At 51.7% G+C, this 16,818-nt stretch overlaps 2 protein-coding genes across 5 annotated transcripts in view; one reads left to right on the top strand and one right to left on the bottom strand.

The window, feature by feature from the left end:
* Positions 1 to 626, top strand: part of EZR (ezrin) — a 45,402-nt gene extending 44,776 nt beyond the window's left edge. For both annotated transcript variants that reach the window (XM_053913860.1, XM_053913862.2), the window contains exon 14: positions 79 to 626. In XM_053913860.1, coding sequence (XP_053769835.1) covers positions 79 to 243 — 165 coding nt within the window. In that variant the 3' untranslated portion in view covers positions 244 to 626. The remainder of the gene's footprint in view (positions 1 to 78) is intronic.
* Positions 627 to 1,612: 986 nt separating this feature from the next.
* Positions 1,613 to 16,818, bottom strand: part of SYTL3 (synaptotagmin like 3) — a 71,569-nt gene continuing 56,363 nt past the window's right edge. For all 3 annotated transcript variants that reach the window (XM_045188943.3, XM_045188942.3, XM_045188944.3), the window contains exons 11-17: positions 15,108 to 15,286; positions 10,112 to 10,214; positions 7,910 to 8,080; positions 5,662 to 5,767; positions 4,692 to 4,797; positions 2,997 to 3,202; positions 1,613 to 2,037 (exon numbers count right to left, since the gene is read on the bottom strand). In XM_045188943.3, coding sequence (XP_045044878.2) covers positions 1,928 to 2,037; positions 2,997 to 3,202; positions 4,692 to 4,797; positions 5,662 to 5,767; positions 7,910 to 8,080; positions 10,112 to 10,214; positions 15,108 to 15,286 — 981 coding nt within the window. In that variant the 3' untranslated portion in view covers positions 1,613 to 1,927. The remainder of the gene's footprint in view (positions 2,038 to 2,996; positions 3,203 to 4,691; positions 4,798 to 5,661; positions 5,768 to 7,909; positions 8,081 to 10,111; positions 10,215 to 15,107; positions 15,287 to 16,818) is intronic.

The following is a 16,818-nucleotide window of genomic DNA, read 5'->3' as shown; positions in this document are numbered from 1 at the left end:
CTCCCCCCGGCAGCCACTTCTCTGGGGAGGGGCGCAGTGGGGAGTGTGCAGCCTGACCCCTGCTTCTTGCTATTGCAGACTCTGTCCAGTGAGCTGTCCCAGGCCAGAGACGAGAGCAAGAGGACCCACAATGACATCATCCACAATGAGAACATGAGGCAAGGCCGGGACAAGTATAAGACGCTGCGGCAGATCCGGCAGGGCAACACCAAGCAGCGCATCGACGAGTTCGAGGCCATGTGAAGGCCGGGCTGAGACTGGGCGGGCGGGGCCGCGAGCCTGGGCTCCGCCGAGCATCACGCAGACTCAGAACTCGTACTTGTAGTTCTCAAAATCTAGACCCCTCCTCGTACTCGGTTCCTTTAAAGAGAGAGTAGCTGTCTCCGTGGGAAAATTCTGGGGCTGGGACCAGTGGAAGCTTCCCTGGTTATTTTTCCCATATGTATCATTGTGCCAAACGGGCCTGATTTTTATTATTATTATTATTATTATTGAATCACTTCCTGTCTTGTGCTTGGAGCAGGGCTGGTTGAATTAAGGAGAGATGCCTGTGAAGTCTGAGTAACAAATTCCATGCTGGCATGTGCGAGACCAGATTCCATACAATTAAAGAAAACCACATCGTGGCTTCTGTTCTGTGCCATACTTTTTCCTGTATTTGCAATTAGCTCAAATTGATTTGTACTTGATTCTGTCAAGGATACTTCATTGTATGTTTGTTTCCTGAGGGGGGAACACGGAGGCTAAGGCACTCACATGCGTGCACGCAGCGGGTTCCTCCCGCGCCGGCAAAACCCTGTGGCTGCCCGGGGCGAGCGCCGCAGGAGGGCACGCTGCTCTTCCACCCACTTTTCTTGTTTTTCGTTTTTTCACAGTTAGAAGGCAACAGTGTTGGACTTACACACCTAATGGAGGATCAGCTTTAGAGTACAGTATTTATATATAAGCAATAACATGGGTTTGTAACAGTAGTTTAAAAGAGGGAAAGTTTTGTTCTGTATATTTTGTTACCTTTTACAGAATAATAAAAGAAGTACGTATGAAAAACCATGGCACTTGATCTGATCCGATGTGAGCGTAGCAGTGAAGCTGGCTGGCTGCTGCACCCACATCTGTGAAAACGGCCCTTCCACACTCCTGTGTGCTTCGTGCAGGGAACGGCTCTGCCGGTTCAGTTTCCGTCCGCACGTCTTGTTTGGAAAGTGCGCATGCAGGGTGGATTCGCACTCCGACCTGGCCATCGCAGGTGCCCCCACAGGAACCTGCTCTGTCCCTGGGGGGCCGTGAGCATGCCAGCTGCTGCTGCCGCTGCTGCTCATTTGTGCCCTTCCTCGCAAGCTCTGCGTTGTCGTTTTCGATTAAGATGCTGTGTGCGGATGAACCCCCCCTCCCCACCCCCCGCAGACGTGAGCAGTGAGGCGCAGCATAGTCCATGTCTGCCTGCTGGTCCGATGCAGTCCTGCCAGCGACGTCTCGTGGGGCTGGGTGTCCCTCTGGGGGACCGTAGAGCTGGCCCACCCACAAGGGGAGTCTGCGCCCCCTCCCTCCTGCCTCCCAGCTCTCCATGGGGTTGGCTAACCTGCCTCCAGAAACTATTTTGCAGTAGAATGGGAGGGATCAGATACGGGGTGGGCTTCTTTTTATTTTCTTGGAAACATACATAACCAGGCCGTAGTTTTTACTGATTGATAAGCACTGGGAGACAGAGGTGACCAGCATTTACTTGAAATTGGGCCACTTCCCACATCCCTCAGGTAACAGTGATCATGCTCTAAGTTAAATGTGCACAGAGGGCTCTGGAAGAACCTTCCAGCTGCAGGTGGAGAGGCGTCACCCTCCAGAGGGCCTCCGCCAGCCGCGCGGCCACCGTTCTTCAGCTGAGCCGTGGGTGTGCCACGGGGACCCGCCACTCACCGGCACCTGGGCTTCAGTGCAGCACGAGGGTCAGATCTGTCCACAGGTTGGGGCTGGAAAGAACCTTCTGCCACTGAAGCTTGGAGTGTGAGCCCGAGCCAGTGCCGCCGGAGGGGTCTTCCTCTGTGATGTACGTGAAACAAGGGTTAGGACCCCGGGCCTGGAGACCACCACCCTGCCCCTCGGCTTGTCCAAAAGGAGGACCAGCAAAAACCGTATAAAGTTATTTTTCTCCTTGACTTAAGACCATATTAAAACGTCCACCACTGGTGAGCAGGAGCCCCCCCGCCCACCCCCTCAAAGTGTGTCCAGAACAGGACAGCTCGGTCCCCTCTCCAGGGACTTGGGGCCTCAAAAACCTGGAGCTGTTGGCTTCCTTGTTAGTGAGGAGTGGCCGGGTGGGGTGGGGTGGTTCCTAACACTTTACCAAGTGTGGGCATCCCAGACGGGTGCCAGGTTTGCTCAGGAGTCCCTCACAGGAAAAGTTTGCTTTGGACACTCCTAAAACAAATTGTAACTTAATAGTGAGTCCTGTTTCTCCTGGTCCTCGGTTGGCCTTAGAGGGGAGTGCAGGTGTTTTGCTCGTCACAGTGTTTGGGGGCCACAGCTGGCAGTGAGCAGGAGGGCTGGGGCCCTCAGCCCAACAGGGGTGTCCCCCACAAGAGGCCTGCTGAGCAGCACAAAAGCATCGCCTTTCTGCCCCACTCTCAAAACACTTTCTGAATCACTGGTTGCGTGCCTTAATAAGATAATTTCCTTTAGAGAAATAATCCTTTTATGATTCATGCCAGGAACAAAAGCAAACACTGTACCCCACCCATTTTGAGGCCTCTTAATTTTTGCTTCTTTAGCAGATCTTAAATAAATCTGATTTAAATTGTTGAAATACTTCCTTGTATTATTGCTCCACAGCACAGTGAGAACTGGTCAGTATTCTCCACTTAGGGCAGGGGAGGCAGCTTCAAGGCCAGTTAAACCACCTGCCACGGTGGAGTGTGATTTCTCTATTACTGGCATTTGTAAGACAGTCTCTGAGGACCCACGACACACTTGAGCCCAATAAACATCTTAAACAGACTTACTGGAACCAAGCCTGGCCTCTCCCAGCAAGCGGTCGCTCACACCGAAGGCAGCCTGGTCCCAGACGCTCAGCTCCAGGCTGGACTGCCTCAGCTGGGCAGGGCTCACCCCATGGAAAACAAAGGAGTGCTTCCACTGGGGACACGCTTGCTTCTTCAGGACGGGGGACCTCAGCCTCAGCTTTTGCTTGTCCGGCAGAGTGAGGCAGCTGCAGAGGGAACAGACGCAAACCCTGGGTGCCTGGCCTGCACAGTCCCCTGCCCTCTTGGGACTTGCTCATCTGTGAGGCTGTTAGTGCTAAGAAAGGGGCTACGTCGACCATAAAGTAAAAACTCAGCCCAATGAAAGAGAGCAGGAGTCCCGGGGTTGGCTAAGTGATCTCCAGCTGGGATGCTCTCGGTTTTGAGCTGAATTCTGCTCCAGGTGTGAGGGTGATTTGGGATTCGGAGGCCCTGTGGTCCTTACCTTAACCCTGCTCCTTGGTCGCCTACCACCAGGCGGCAGCACACTTACTAGACCTGCCACCAGGGAACAGGATGCTGCCCCCCGTTATATATCTCATTTTACCCTCGGGAGAATCAATTCAGAAGGGCCAAGTAACCATACAGATAAATACCAGGGTTAGGACCACCTCAGCTCTATCTCGACTGGTAGGCAGGCCCCCATTCCCTCAGTGGCACTGACTGGGATTCAGCCACCCTACATCACAATGGTGTTTGCCTCCCTTTTGAGAACAACACACCTGCAGTGAATAAAAATGAGAACGAAGTCCGCTGAGTCACCCACCTTATCGTTTCTCTAGGGTAGATGGAAAGCTGAGGAAATAACCAGGGGGAACCCAAAAAACCCCAAGTTACCTCCTGGAGGGCGGGCCCCTTGTAGTACAGACTTCCCCCGCTACGTGGGTGTTGGAGGAACCATCTGCATCAGTGCACTAGGTTGTGAGAGGCTGCATTTGGCTTGGCTTCAGTGTTTTGTTTTTGTTTTTTTTTTTGAAGACTTTGATTGGGTTTGCCTATTTCACGATGGGTGACTGACAAGCACACCTGCCCACACCGCCACTGAGTGCTCAGCAGTATTTGACCAAAAACGGCCTGACCCCCTGTTCCCCACCCTCCCCATTCACCTGATCTCACCCCGAGCAACTTTTCTTTGTTCCCCTGATGAAAAAAGTCCTCAAAGGGAAATGTTTTACTGATGTGGAAGAGGTGGAACAAAAACCGGCAGAAGCACTAAAAGGCATCAAAGTTGATGAGTTCAGAAACTGTTTTGAGCAGCAGAAAAAACGTCTCAACAGGTGTATTGCATCAGATGGAGAGTACTTTGAAGGTGACTGATGTTTCAACATGTAACAATAAATACACAATTTTTCGTAAATAAATCCTGGTTTGGGGGGCCCCCCATATAAACACAACTTTTTCCATGGTCCAGCTCAGTCAGTCAGTGCTGACTCGCTGCTCCAGCAGGACTAGTAAGAAGACCTGGGTTCCAGGTGAAAGTGTGGAGTTCTGAGTGTGGTCTCCACGAGTTCTTGGAGATCAGAGCCCTTAACATGACAGGTTGGATTTTTGTAGGAAAGCTAAAATGCAACAAGTTTCCAATGGCTACACCACTTGGTGTTTCCCGCAGCCCCGAGGACCATGCCTCATGTATCACAGGTGACCAGTAAATAACACTTGATTGAATCTAATACCTACCCCTTAACAAAAGAGTTTAGGGTACCATCTGACCGCACAGGCAGATTCTTGGCTCCCAGCACCACCAAACAGAGCCGACCGTCTCGTGATGGTTCCTCTCCTGTCCCTGGAAGCAAAGCTGGCATTTGAGTCCACCCTCCCGCACACTGTGCCACACCACCCCCAGCTGGGAGCTCAGCAAGAACAAGGGTGATGGGAGAGCTCAGACCCCAAGATAGCAGCCGGGAAGGGGAGCAGGGCCACCACAGGAGGCTCTGCGGGCCCTGCTCCCACACTTGTCCCGCTAAATGGTCAGCACGGAGTGCCAGGGCAACAAGCTGTAAGGAGTCAAGACCGGCCCACGGAAAGGACGGGTGCCGAACTTCTAGTCCAGTGGGAGCCAGTGGTTTGGGGGAAGAGGGCTTGCTGCTGGTCTGCTGGTGCAGCGAGCTCTTCCAGTCCAACAGGAAATCCCTAAAACATGGGGAATCGCACCCTTCCCCCGTCTTCACTGCCCACCTCACCTTCCCGCAGGCCCCACATCATTGACGTTATTTAACAAGGACGTGGCGTCAGCTGGTTCTCTTGCTGGGCAGCAGTGGCTCACGTGAGTGGGAGCCTGGGCCTGTTCGCATGGAGCCTTGAGGCCTCTGTGTCTCCCAAAGAGCCAAGAGGGCTTCAGCGGGGCTGTGTTCTCCAGGGTGACCCTCCGAGCCAGCCCCTTGGGAGGAAGCGTCAGGCTGGGGTCCTGGGAGCCTTGTAGAGCAGGCAACACAGGCTCGGCCTGTTTGGGGTCACTCAATTCCCTTCTAAGCCATGGGTTCCGGAGAGCCCATTTCCCAGGCCTGGCTCCATGACTCTTGGCGGGACCAGTGGGTGGCAGACAGGAAGTGCTAGGAAACTTGGCCCACCCCTCAGCCTGCCTGCACTCCAGGCTTTGGGGACAGGGACCCAGGGACAGATGAACATTCATGGGGCTGGAAGCCACTACCTTCTTGAGCCTCCTGGAGCTTGCTGGGCCCTGCAGGGAGCACGAGCTTGGCCCGAATCTTGAGTTCACTGTGGTTTGAAGAACTGCTGTCTTCGTACTTCTCTGCCTGTGGGCGAGAGGCAGAGCTCGGAGGCCGGCATCCCCGGCCCCAGGACCTTTTGCAGCCCTCTGGCTGCCCCGGCTCTGTCCATAAACACCCCCTTTCCCATCCACCTTGCCCCTGCAAAGCCTCAAAGGCCTTGGAGAGCCCTGAGGTGGTGTGGACATGCCCAAGGCAGGCTGCTCGTCATTCTGTTTGTGGGAGCCTTGCTCCCACCGTTGCCACCCTCAGTGTGGGAGAGACAGCCCAGCTGCCCAGCCACCCAGCCGCCCACCCCTCCAGACACAGAAGGCCCGTCAAGCAGAGGGGCTCCAAGGCCCCAGCACATTCCCACAGAGCAGTGCTAAGAAACCTGGACACAACCTGAGTTTGAAAAAGTAAAGACCCCCCAGGGATTCCACTCAGGTCAGTAAAGATTCGCTCTCCCCTTCCATGCCAGGGGCACCGAGGGCACCAGAGACTGACAGGGTTCCGGGCTCAGTGCGCAGGGCACAGGGATGGCCCTCCAGTCTGGGGGACTCAGCCCCTCCCTGTCCCCAACTCCCCGCAGAGGACCCTCCCTGCCTACTCAGGTCGTTTGTCTGGTCACGAGTGATTGTGCCCAAAATGAGTGACGGCAGGGCTCGGAGAGCCAAGACCGCCCTCTGCTGGCACTCTCTCACCCGTGGGGGGAGGGAGGGCATCGGAAAGGGCCTCCCTCACTCAGAACCACCAGCGGCGGGGAGCAGGCTCCCAGCGTGAGCTCCGGAGTGTGGAAGCCACTGCTGCCCCCCACTCCGTACAACTCTCTGTGGTCTCCTGGCTGCCCCTGAGGCACAGGGGGCAGGAGGGGGCCCTCGGTGCCAAATGTGATAAGGCTGCCCCCTTCCTCTGCTTCCGGAAACCTGTGCCAACCCCACGACAACCACATTGCCCCTCCTGTCAGGACCCAGGTGGCAGGCCTGTGAGCAGACACCCCAGATCCAGCGTCAGGGTCACGTCAGGGGGGACGCCTGCAGCCTGTCACTTTCTGCTTCTAGCCCACTTGTCAACAGAGGATGAGTCCCAGTGGCACTCCCTCTCGTCCTGAGCGTGGAATCCAGGGGACAGAAGTCAGGCAGGGAGCCCCGGCACAGGACCCTGTGGGGAGAACTCATGTGGCGGGGAGCATCGGGGAAGCCTTCATGGGAGAGGCGGGACTTAAGTGAAGTCTTGGGCAGACCTGGGGCCGGAGAAAGCATCGCAAGTGGCTATTCTAGGTGTGGACTGAGGCTCTGAGAAGAGAAAGTTCGGGCACCAGGGGCTGCATGGACCACACCGGGGGTGAAGAGTACAGGACGGGGAGGGGACGGCCCCCAGCTGAGCACCTACGCAGGGGCATTGCGACTGACAGCCTCTCTGGCTTCAGAGAGGAGACGCCGTGAAATGGCGGGGCCGGCACCTCTGAGGCCATTTCCTAGGAGACGGTGGAGCCCACCCTTCCTCCCCCTTCACTGTCTCAGATGGACTGTCTTCCGGTCTTGGATCTTGGCATAGAAATGTGCAATGTAGCCCCCCAAGAATCGTCAATCTTTCCCACACCCCTCTCCCTCCCTCCACAGCCAGTGCCTCCTGGCCTGTCCGACCCCACCCCGAGCTGGACCGCAAGTCCCCACTGGTCAGTGTGGCCTCTGCTCTCCTGACAGCGGTTGGTCCAGTTGGGTGCACCTGTTGTTCTGGGTGTGCCTGGGGTGAGGAACTTAGAAACAATGAGTTCTAGCCCACACGAGGAGGCGTGGGCCCATGTGGGGGCAGGCCGACTGGCCACGGTGCCATGAGAAGGCCGAGGCCACCTCAGCTGACACTGTGTGACCCTGTGCAGGGGAAGGCACAGACCAGCAAGGCCATCTCAGGACGGCTGAACACCTGGCCTGACCCCGGCAGCCATGTGGGCCACCCTGAGGACAGGGTGGCGCGGATGCTTGAGCAAACCTGAGCAGGTGGAAGTCACTGGACCGAACCCACCCGAAGAGCTTGGTGTGGGCCTTTTCTCCCTAGAAAGCTCCTACCTAAAAGCCTGGCGAGTGCGCACCATCGTTTTGGGTCTCAGGTTTCCCAGGGCAGGTTTTCTCATCTCGGGTCCCTCTGTAAAATGGGAGTGGGGTCACCCAGTCCCAAACCAGACATCACCTTGGCCCGTAGCGGATGCCAGGAGAAGGCCTGTGTTGTGCTGTCTTTGAAGTCCCACGTGGCCAGAGGGATGATCACTTCTCCAAGGAACACTCTCCGGGTGAGCGTGCCCAGGTGCCACACAGACACCTGCAGGCGCCGGGTCGCCAGCTGGGCGGGCTCCACCTGGTACTGCAGAGGCAGGACAGGGGCATCAGCCTGGGCTCCCAGGCCCACTTCCCAGGGTGAAGATGTCCCAAGGGGTAAGCACCCTGCTTAGAAAACTAGACGGGACGTTCAGGTTCTAGAGCCTCAGCTGTCACGCGCCCTTCTCTCAAAGCTGGTGGACAATGGCCCCTCCACCTGGAGTGTCACCAGGTACCTTGCCCCAGGCTGTCCGGCCCCCCCAACTCCCCCCCACCCCACCCCATATCCCCCTCCCACCCACCTTGCCCCAGGCTGTCCAGATCACTCCCACCCCTGCCCCTCACCTCGCACCCAGCTGTTGAGCCCTGGCGCACTAAACAAGTGGTGATTGGAAATACTGATTTCTGCAAAACCCTGAATGATCGCTCAGCTTCCCCACCTTCCCGTGTTTTCTGTCTTATACTACTTATGTTAAGACTACATCCAGGTGTCCTGAATTTAAAACAGATTGGGGACATTGATTCTTTTAAATGTCTCTGGGAAGTTGGGAAGTTTTCCAGGACCACCAAAATATCCACAACATACTAGATAAAAGCAATGTGTAAAATTTTTAGGTGATTTCTCCAAGATTCTGTGTCCATTTTAAATAAGTTAAACCTTAAAAATCAAATTATATAATTAAATATTCATCTAAAATGTAGTCCACCCTCAATTTTACCTCATTTCATAAAATGTAAAATATATATCTACTTCTGTTTAGCCCTAAATACCTTATTTAAACTTACGGGCAATTTTAGATATCAACTCAAAATGTATGAAGGGGACAGAGAGCTTTTCAAAAAAATTTTTTAAGATTTTATTTATTTACTTTTAGAGAGAGAGGAAGAGAGGGAGAAAAAGGAGAGAAACATCAATTAGTTTCCTCTTGCCTGCCCCCTACTGGGGGCCTGGCCTGTAACCCAGGCATGCACCCTGACTGGGAATTGAACCGGTGACCCTTTGGTTCGTAGGCTGGCACTCAATCCACTGAGCCACACCAGGCAGAGCTCAAAATCCTTTTAGCAGGTCCATGAGCAAAACTACTTGCTTCCAGAGGGGCCCCAGGCCAGCTGCATCTCAGGGCCCGGCCACACCTGCTGAATTACAGTCCACTTTTGTTTTTTAATCCTGTGGGGATTCCTGTGCACACAAACTTTGAGGACTGCCAGTCCACTATGAGTTCCATAAGCCTCAGGTTCCCCTGAGTAACGAGGGTAAAGGAGGACCCTGATCCCTAGCTCAGGGGGAATGTAAAGCACTTGGCCACAACAGGGGCAAAGAAAACAATCGCTATTATTATTTAACAAATGGGACTCTTGTACCAGCTGCCCAGATAAATGCCCCTTCTCACCAAGGGAGTCAAACAAAGCCCTGTCCTTTCCAGTCTTGACACATGGGGTTCCCAGGCTCCATGAGTCTGGACTGTCCCTCCAGGCCGGGGCCTCCCACACTTCACCTGCAACCCCCACACATCCTCCTCCGTCCCGGGCCGAGGTGGCCTCTCCGCATCTCTGCCCTCAACCACACATCATAGTTGCTAGCGCCGAGGAAGGTGAAAACCCAAACAAGTCCTCTAGAAAATTCTTTTCATAAAGTGACTATTTTTTTTTCTGAAAACAAGAAGAAGCCTGAGTTTGCCAGATCTTACACTAAAGAAGCACTTTTGCAAAGACAGTAGCCAGTAGTTTAATCCACAGGGCCTCCGCTAGAGAGCGCCTCTCGGAGGGCTGTAATAAAAACTCAACCGGACAAACTGATTTTAAACATTGAGAGGAGCCAGGTTCTTTTCGTTGTTGTTGTGGTTACCTTGTACTTGGGAATCATTAATCAAAAGTCCTGCAGACTCTGCACTTCTCCAGTACAAAGGCTGACATTTATTTTTTTACCACCTCGCCACTGATTGACAGAGCCCCGCAGGATGTGTTAGCGCGGATGTCTAATGCACGCGGCGTTTGGAAGAAGCTGCCGCTGGACTCTGGCCCCGTGCGCCCGGCCCAGGGTGGGAAGACAGCACGTGACTGTTCGTCCCCCAAGTACCTTCAAGGTCTCCTGAAAGGCTGGGTCCACCGTGTTCTTCTGGACGCCAGTCTTGCGCTTGCCCTGGGAGGATCTGTCAGGCAGCAGATAGGTCTTCACGTACCTGGCAGCCAAACGCAGACAGGGCAGGTGAAGCTCAGCGGGAGGCCGGCGGGAGGAGAACGCTACGTTTACGCTGTGCGCTGCGGCATTGCGCGTTGACAGAAGGGGCTTGGTGGCCCCCACAGACAGTGAACAATGACATGCTGGGTGCCCAGCTTCTGCTTACACTGTCTTTGGCCATCACCTTCTGGAATGTCCCTGGGGGAGGTGAAGCTGCCTGCTTTCCTTGCGCCCCACCCCTGGAATCTACAAGGCCAGTCACCAGCCCCCGGGGAACAACCACGGAAGCAGGGGCTCTCAGGGCTCCACGGTGGCATATTCTTGGACCTACCAGGATGTAGAGGCCATGTGCCACTTTGTCCTTCCTCCACCTGTCACTTCCAACCACCCCTCCCCCCAAAATAAGTGCACATGGAAAGTATATGCCTTACCCTTGGCTCTTCCCTCGTGGAGACTCCCAGCCTGTCCTGCCTGCCGGGGCCCAGCGTCCCTGACTCCTCTCCGCTGACCCTGGGGGCCATGGCTCTGCTGGCAAGGGCAGTATGAGAGAGGCCATCTCTCCACCAGCACCCTGCCCAGCCCCGGAAATCCTGTTCTAGGTTGATCCCTCCACTCAGGTCCCAGGACTGCCCTTCCTGGCCCCTCCAGTGGCTTTAGTGGTGGCCATGCCCCAACTCGTCCAGGCCCTGTCCCCACAGGCTAGGAATGGGCTCGACTTTCCCAAAGCAAAAAAAAAGAACAGTCACCCTCCCTTGAGCTGGGTCCCTCCTGGAGCTCCAGGCTCAGGCCTCTTCTTCCCTGTCAATCAAAGTTCTCGGGAAAGTACTGCAGGCTCATCGCCACCGATTCCTCACTGTTCATTACTCTTAACTAACTGGTCATTATCAGATCTCACACAGGTAAAACAGGATGTATAAAACATGCCTACGTCACTTACAGGATTAAAAGAAAACACACATCCAGGCATTGAATTAGCTTCTTGTGCCAAGGCGCCTGTTTCCTCACTTACCGGCTGACGGGGTGCTCTGTCCGTCACAGAGGGGAGAACTGGCGTCTCCAAGTATTCCTGCAGAGCTCTTTCTCCCTAAAGCTGTCAGTGTTCGGCTTCACCTGTCTCGATGGGCTGTTCTAGGTGCATAGACATTTATAATTTTGTATCCACTTGCTGTGGTAAAGCTTTCATTAATATAATATACCGTCCTTTATCTTTTGTAGCCTCGTTGACCTAATTTTGTCTGACACTTGTATCGCCCCCGCTGCTCCCTTCTGCTCGCTGTCTGCGCGGAATAGCTTCTGTTTGTGTCACTGATCATTGATCTGCGGTCAGCCTCTCGTAGCTGACGTAGAGTTGGATCCTACGGTGCTTATCCATCCTGCCAATGTCTGTCTTTTGACTGGAGAGTCTAATTCACTTACAGGCAAAGTCCTTGCTGATACGGCTGTACTTACTTCTGGCTTCTGTTACTCGTTTCTGCGTTCCTTACTGCATGTGTGCTCCTCGTTTCCGGCGTTGTTCTACTCTCGTGTCTTTAGCCGATTATTGTACAGTAAAATATTTAAATTCCTCTCTTATTTCCTTTTGTATATGTCCTACGACTACTTTCTTTGTGGTTACCAAGGGGATTGCATTTACTATCCTAAAGTTAGACACTCTACTTTGAACTTATAGCATTTTAACTTCAATAATGTGCAGACTCGGCTCCTTTTCCGCTCCATCCACATCTCTTTCCACTATGGATGTCATACAATGACATCTTTATACACCGCATGACCCAAACCACAAATGAATTCTTTTAAATGCGTTCGTCTCTTAAATTATGTCAAACACCAAATGTGACATTATAGAGCAAAGTTACAATAATAAGAGACTAATAATGTTTTACTCTATCAGTCCCTTTAATCATGGGGAACACAAAAAAGTGGAATTGCATACAGGTCCTGTTGCCACAGTAACACTAGCTTTCAGGTCCTGTTGCCACAGTAACGCTAGCTTTTATAATTGCCTGTGTTTTCACCTTTACTGAGACCTTAATTTCAGACAGTGTCCTTCCATTTTCCCCTGCAGGACCCCCCCAAGCACCTCGTGCAGCGCAGGTCTAGCAGGGTCACAGCCCACCAGTTTCCGTCTGTCTGAGAACGTCTTCATTTCTCCCTCACTTCTGAAGGACAGTTTTGCTGGATATAGGATTCTTGGCTGTTGGGGTTTTTTCTTTCAGCTCTTTGAATATATCGACCTCTGGCCTGTGAAGTTTCTGAGGAGAAGCCTGCTGACGGTCTTCTTGAGGACCCACTTCTCCCTTGCTGCTTCCCAGAGTCTCCCTGTGCGTCTTGCAGAAGCCTGTCGATGATGTCTCGGCGTGGGTCTCTTCGAGTTCATCTTCCTTGGAGTTCAGTGGGCTTCTCTGACGTTTATAGTCATGCATCTCATCAAATTTGGGAAGTTTTCCACTACTTCTTCAAATATTCTCTCTGCCTCTTGCTCTCTCTCTTCTCCTTTTGAGACTCTCACATGCCTCTGCTGGTCCCTCAGGTCTGTGAGATTCTGTTTGCTTTCCTTCAATCTTTTTTCTGTCTGTTTCGAAGACTCAGTAACTTCCACTGACCTTTCTTCAAATTTACTGATCCTTTCTTCCCACCGGCTCATATCTGCCTTCCAACCCCGCCAGTGAATTTTTCATTTCAGTTATTTGCGTTTCCAGCTCCAGCATTTCTTTCTTTCTTTTTTTTTTTTTAGGTTTTCTGTCTCTTTATTGATATTTCCGCTTTGCTCATACATCATTTTCTTGACGTTCTCCACATCTTCCTTTAGTTCTTTGAATATCTTTAAGACAGTGTTTTAAAGTCTTTGTCCAGTAAACTTGCCATCAGATCTTTTTTAAGGGATTGTCTCTTTTGATTTATTATTTCCCTTGGAATGGGCCATACTTCCCTGTTTCTTTGTATGTCTTGTTATTTTGGTTGAACACTGGACGTTTGTGCCTAATAATGTGTTAACTCTGGAAATCAGAGTCTCCCCCTTCCTCAAGGTTTGCTGATTTTTGTTATTGTTTTGTTTATTGATCCTTGCCAAGGATCAGCCTGAGATGTAAAATAACGGTCTTCTCAGGTTTTTTCAGAGACTGTAGCTTTTCCTGGGAATGTATTTTCTATTTATTTTCTAATTTTCCTTTTATACAAGGTGTGTCCAGAAGGTATCCAGCCATGTCATATGAAAAATAAAGACATTTATTGAAGAAGATACAAGAAACATTGTACACAGGACAATGGTGTGTCAGTCCCCTTCAAAGTGGGCGCCTTGGGACCTCACACAGTTCTCCTAATCTCCATCAGCTGCCCCGTCGTATTTTCCTGAATCTCATCAAAGGTCTGAAATCTCTTTCCTTTCAAAGGTGATTTTAGTTTGGGGAAAAGCCAGAAGTCACTGAGCACCAAATCTGGGCTGTAGGTGTGCTGAGTCAAGTGGGTGATTTGATGTTTTGCCAAAAACCTGCAGGAGACGTGATGCATGAATAGGCACATTGTCATGATGAAGCTGCCAATCACCCACGGCTGCAGCCTTCTGAATCATCCGAATAGTTTCCACAGAGGAATGTTCAAGCTCAACACAAAGCTGCATGCAGATTTGTTGCTCTACTCGCTCAGTCATTTTGAATGCAATGGCCACACGGTACACCTGCTCACTCAATGACGTCTACCACCCCCACTGACTAGTACAGTGAAGTCGTCATTGTTCACACGTGCACATTCCAGTCCACTCTCCTTGGCTGCCAGGTTACATCGATGTTGCACAAGCTGTTCTGGTCATATTAACAATGGTTGAACTTTTTCAGGACAGACCTCGTATGAAGTTAATTTTGAATGCCCTAGTCTGTAGTATCTGGCTTCCAAGAGGAGAAAAAGAGAAAAACAAAAAAGGGAGACAGACAAGGGCACTGGCCCTTCAAACCCCTGGGAATTGCATGGGTCAGAGGAGGGCCGGGGCTGCCACAATGGCGGAGATGGACAACAGCTGTGTGCCTCTCTGTCTCCACCCGCTGTGGTCAGAAGCAGCAACCAGCGATGGGAAAACAGAGCCCTGCTGGCTGGAGCACAGGATCCTTCTCGCCCAGCCCAGCTCCTGCAAGCTGCATGCAAGCTGCTCCAGGAACACGGGCACAGCTGCCTCCAAGGGGTCCGGGGTGGGGGTGGGTACCTGCTCCTGTGCCAAGAGCTGAAATTGACCTATATTAACTCCACTTAACCATGGAAGCCTTCCACCGCAAGCTGCAAGCCTTCAAAAGACTCAAAATCATTACATTAGGCGATTCTGCCAGCGCAGTCATTGTCTCTGTGGGCAGAGGGATTCCTGATGCCTCTTGCCTACTCTGCCATCTTTCAGAGGCAGGAAGTCCACAGAAGGGAAACCCTCAGTGGCTGACACATGGATAAAAAGTTGTTTAACTTGGTTACGACTCAAGGAAATGCATGCTAAAGTAATGATACAATACCATTCATATCTACCAGTTGGGAAAAAAGTTAATCTGTTTATGGATTGTGCAAAGCAGGATTTTAATTTTATTTTTCCTATATGGAAAGTCAAATTTCCCAGCACCACCTGGTGCAGCTCTTCTTTTCTGCAGTGATTTCTGACAGCCTCTTGATTGCGCAAGTTCCCACAGATGCTAAGGTCTGTGTCTGGACTTCGGATTCTCCTCTACCAACCTGCTTGTCTAGCTTTGCACAGTAACACATCGTTGGAATTACGGCCACTTTATAATGATTCTTCACATAAGTCTGTTTATTTTATGTCTCTCCTCATTTCTACAATTGTCTTGGTTATTCTCGGACTTTCCATGTGAACTTTAGAGTCAGTGTGTCTATCACCTTAAGTCAAAACTCAGAAAAAGAAACTCACGGATTACACTTTTTCTTCTTCTCCTCTCCATACGCAAGGTTCTTGCAGGACTTGATGCAGACTTCTAGAGCGCGGGATTCGAAGCAGTATCGAAGGGCCAACTCTATTTCTCCAGTGACGTTAGCGTTGTCAAAATTGCCAGTCTCAGAGCAAGTGCTGTTAATGCTAATTAAACTTCCCTGGAATAAAAATGACAGATACAATAAATTACTTCATGGTTAATCAATTCTTTTGCAGTTTTGATTTCAAGATATGAGATAAATCAAAATGTACACCAAGCATGCATCCTGACTCACATTAAGTTAATAGTGTACTGGCTCGTTCTTTGCAAAAAAGTTGCCACGTGCTCTGTTCTAACAAGATGGGAAACCTTCAGAAGGTCTTGTCTTGCCCACATATGATCTCTGCCTAGCAATAAACTCACACAATCTCATTCTTTTTTAAAAAAATTTTAATCATTTCCCAAGGATATGTTTTATTGGTTTTAGAGAGAGAAGGAGAGAGAGAGAGAGAGAGAGAGAGAAACATCGATCTGTTGCCTCCCTTACGTGGACTGGGATCGAACCTGCAACGTTTTGGTGTACAGAACAAGCTCCAACCAACTCACCCACTCTGCCAGGGCTGAGCTGTCATTTTAAAAATTTGCTAAAATGGCCCCAAAATAGTGCTTGCTTTAATTTTGCACTGATTTAACTACGTGGGGTGCTGAGTGTTCCCCCTATTTATTGCCCGTTTGTGCTTCTACTTCAGTACTAATTAGAGATTTTGTAAGCTTTTCCTGTTCCTCAGAAAAGGGAAATGTCCCTCAGGGGGAGGACGGTGTCTGTGTCTGCGGGCAGCAGCAATCCTCAGTTGTTTGCTCTGTGGGCGTTTTGTTTTCTCAAACAAACACTGCCTGGGTCTAAAGGGAACAGGTCAGGGTCAAGTGCACGATTCAGTCTCATGGGAGGAACGCTGGGGGCGCACTCAGAGAGGACCAGAAGAAAGAGAGAACAGAGGGTAGAGGCAGACTCTGAGATGGACACACGCCCCCCACACCCCTCATCCCAGCCTCTTCCCCGCTGACTGGTAAGGTTTGCTCAGTGCGCACCGCCCCAGATGAGTGAAGCTGGACCAGGGGGTGGGGTCAGTTTAAGAAGTCAATCAGCCCCGGGGTGGGGGGCGGGGGGGGGGTATCTTACAAAAAGCCTGATCTTTGACGCCCGCTGTAACCCTATGTTCCCTTCTGGGAAATGATAATGGCCCATAGGAGACTTGCAATAAATCATAGCTATGACAAGGATTAATCCAACCTTTCCACAAATATTTAATGGGTCCCATGTAAGGAGCAGGCGCTGCTCCCGGCGCTTGGAAATCACAATGGATGGTAAACAACAGGTAAGCTGATTGCACAGCCAAGGTGATAAGAAGATGATTAAACACAGAGCAGGTGAGGACAACGGGAGAGCAGGGGCTGACCTCCCTGAGAAGGTGACCCTGGAGCAAAGACTTGAAGGAAGGGAGTGAATGAGCTTGGGGCCTGGGAGAGGGAACAGCCACAGAACCGCCCCAAAGCAGGTATGAGCCTGCCAGGGCCAAGGGCCAGCGAGGGGCCAGTGTGGTCAAGGGGGGTGAACAGAGGGGAAGTGGGGACAGCTGGGCGGGACTAGCCCCATCATCCCATGGACCATCAGTGGGGTGATTTCCAGCACACGGACACAGGACTGGCCAG

The sequence above is a fragment of the Desmodus rotundus genome, chromosome 11 (genome assembly GCF_022682495.2).
Source record: "Desmodus rotundus isolate HL8 chromosome 11, HLdesRot8A.1, whole genome shotgun sequence".
NCBI classification, from domain to species: domain Eukaryota; kingdom Metazoa; phylum Chordata; class Mammalia; order Chiroptera; family Phyllostomidae; genus Desmodus; species Desmodus rotundus.
The sequence above is the reverse complement of the archived record's forward strand: the minus strand, read 5'-3'. Positions and strand labels throughout refer to the sequence as shown.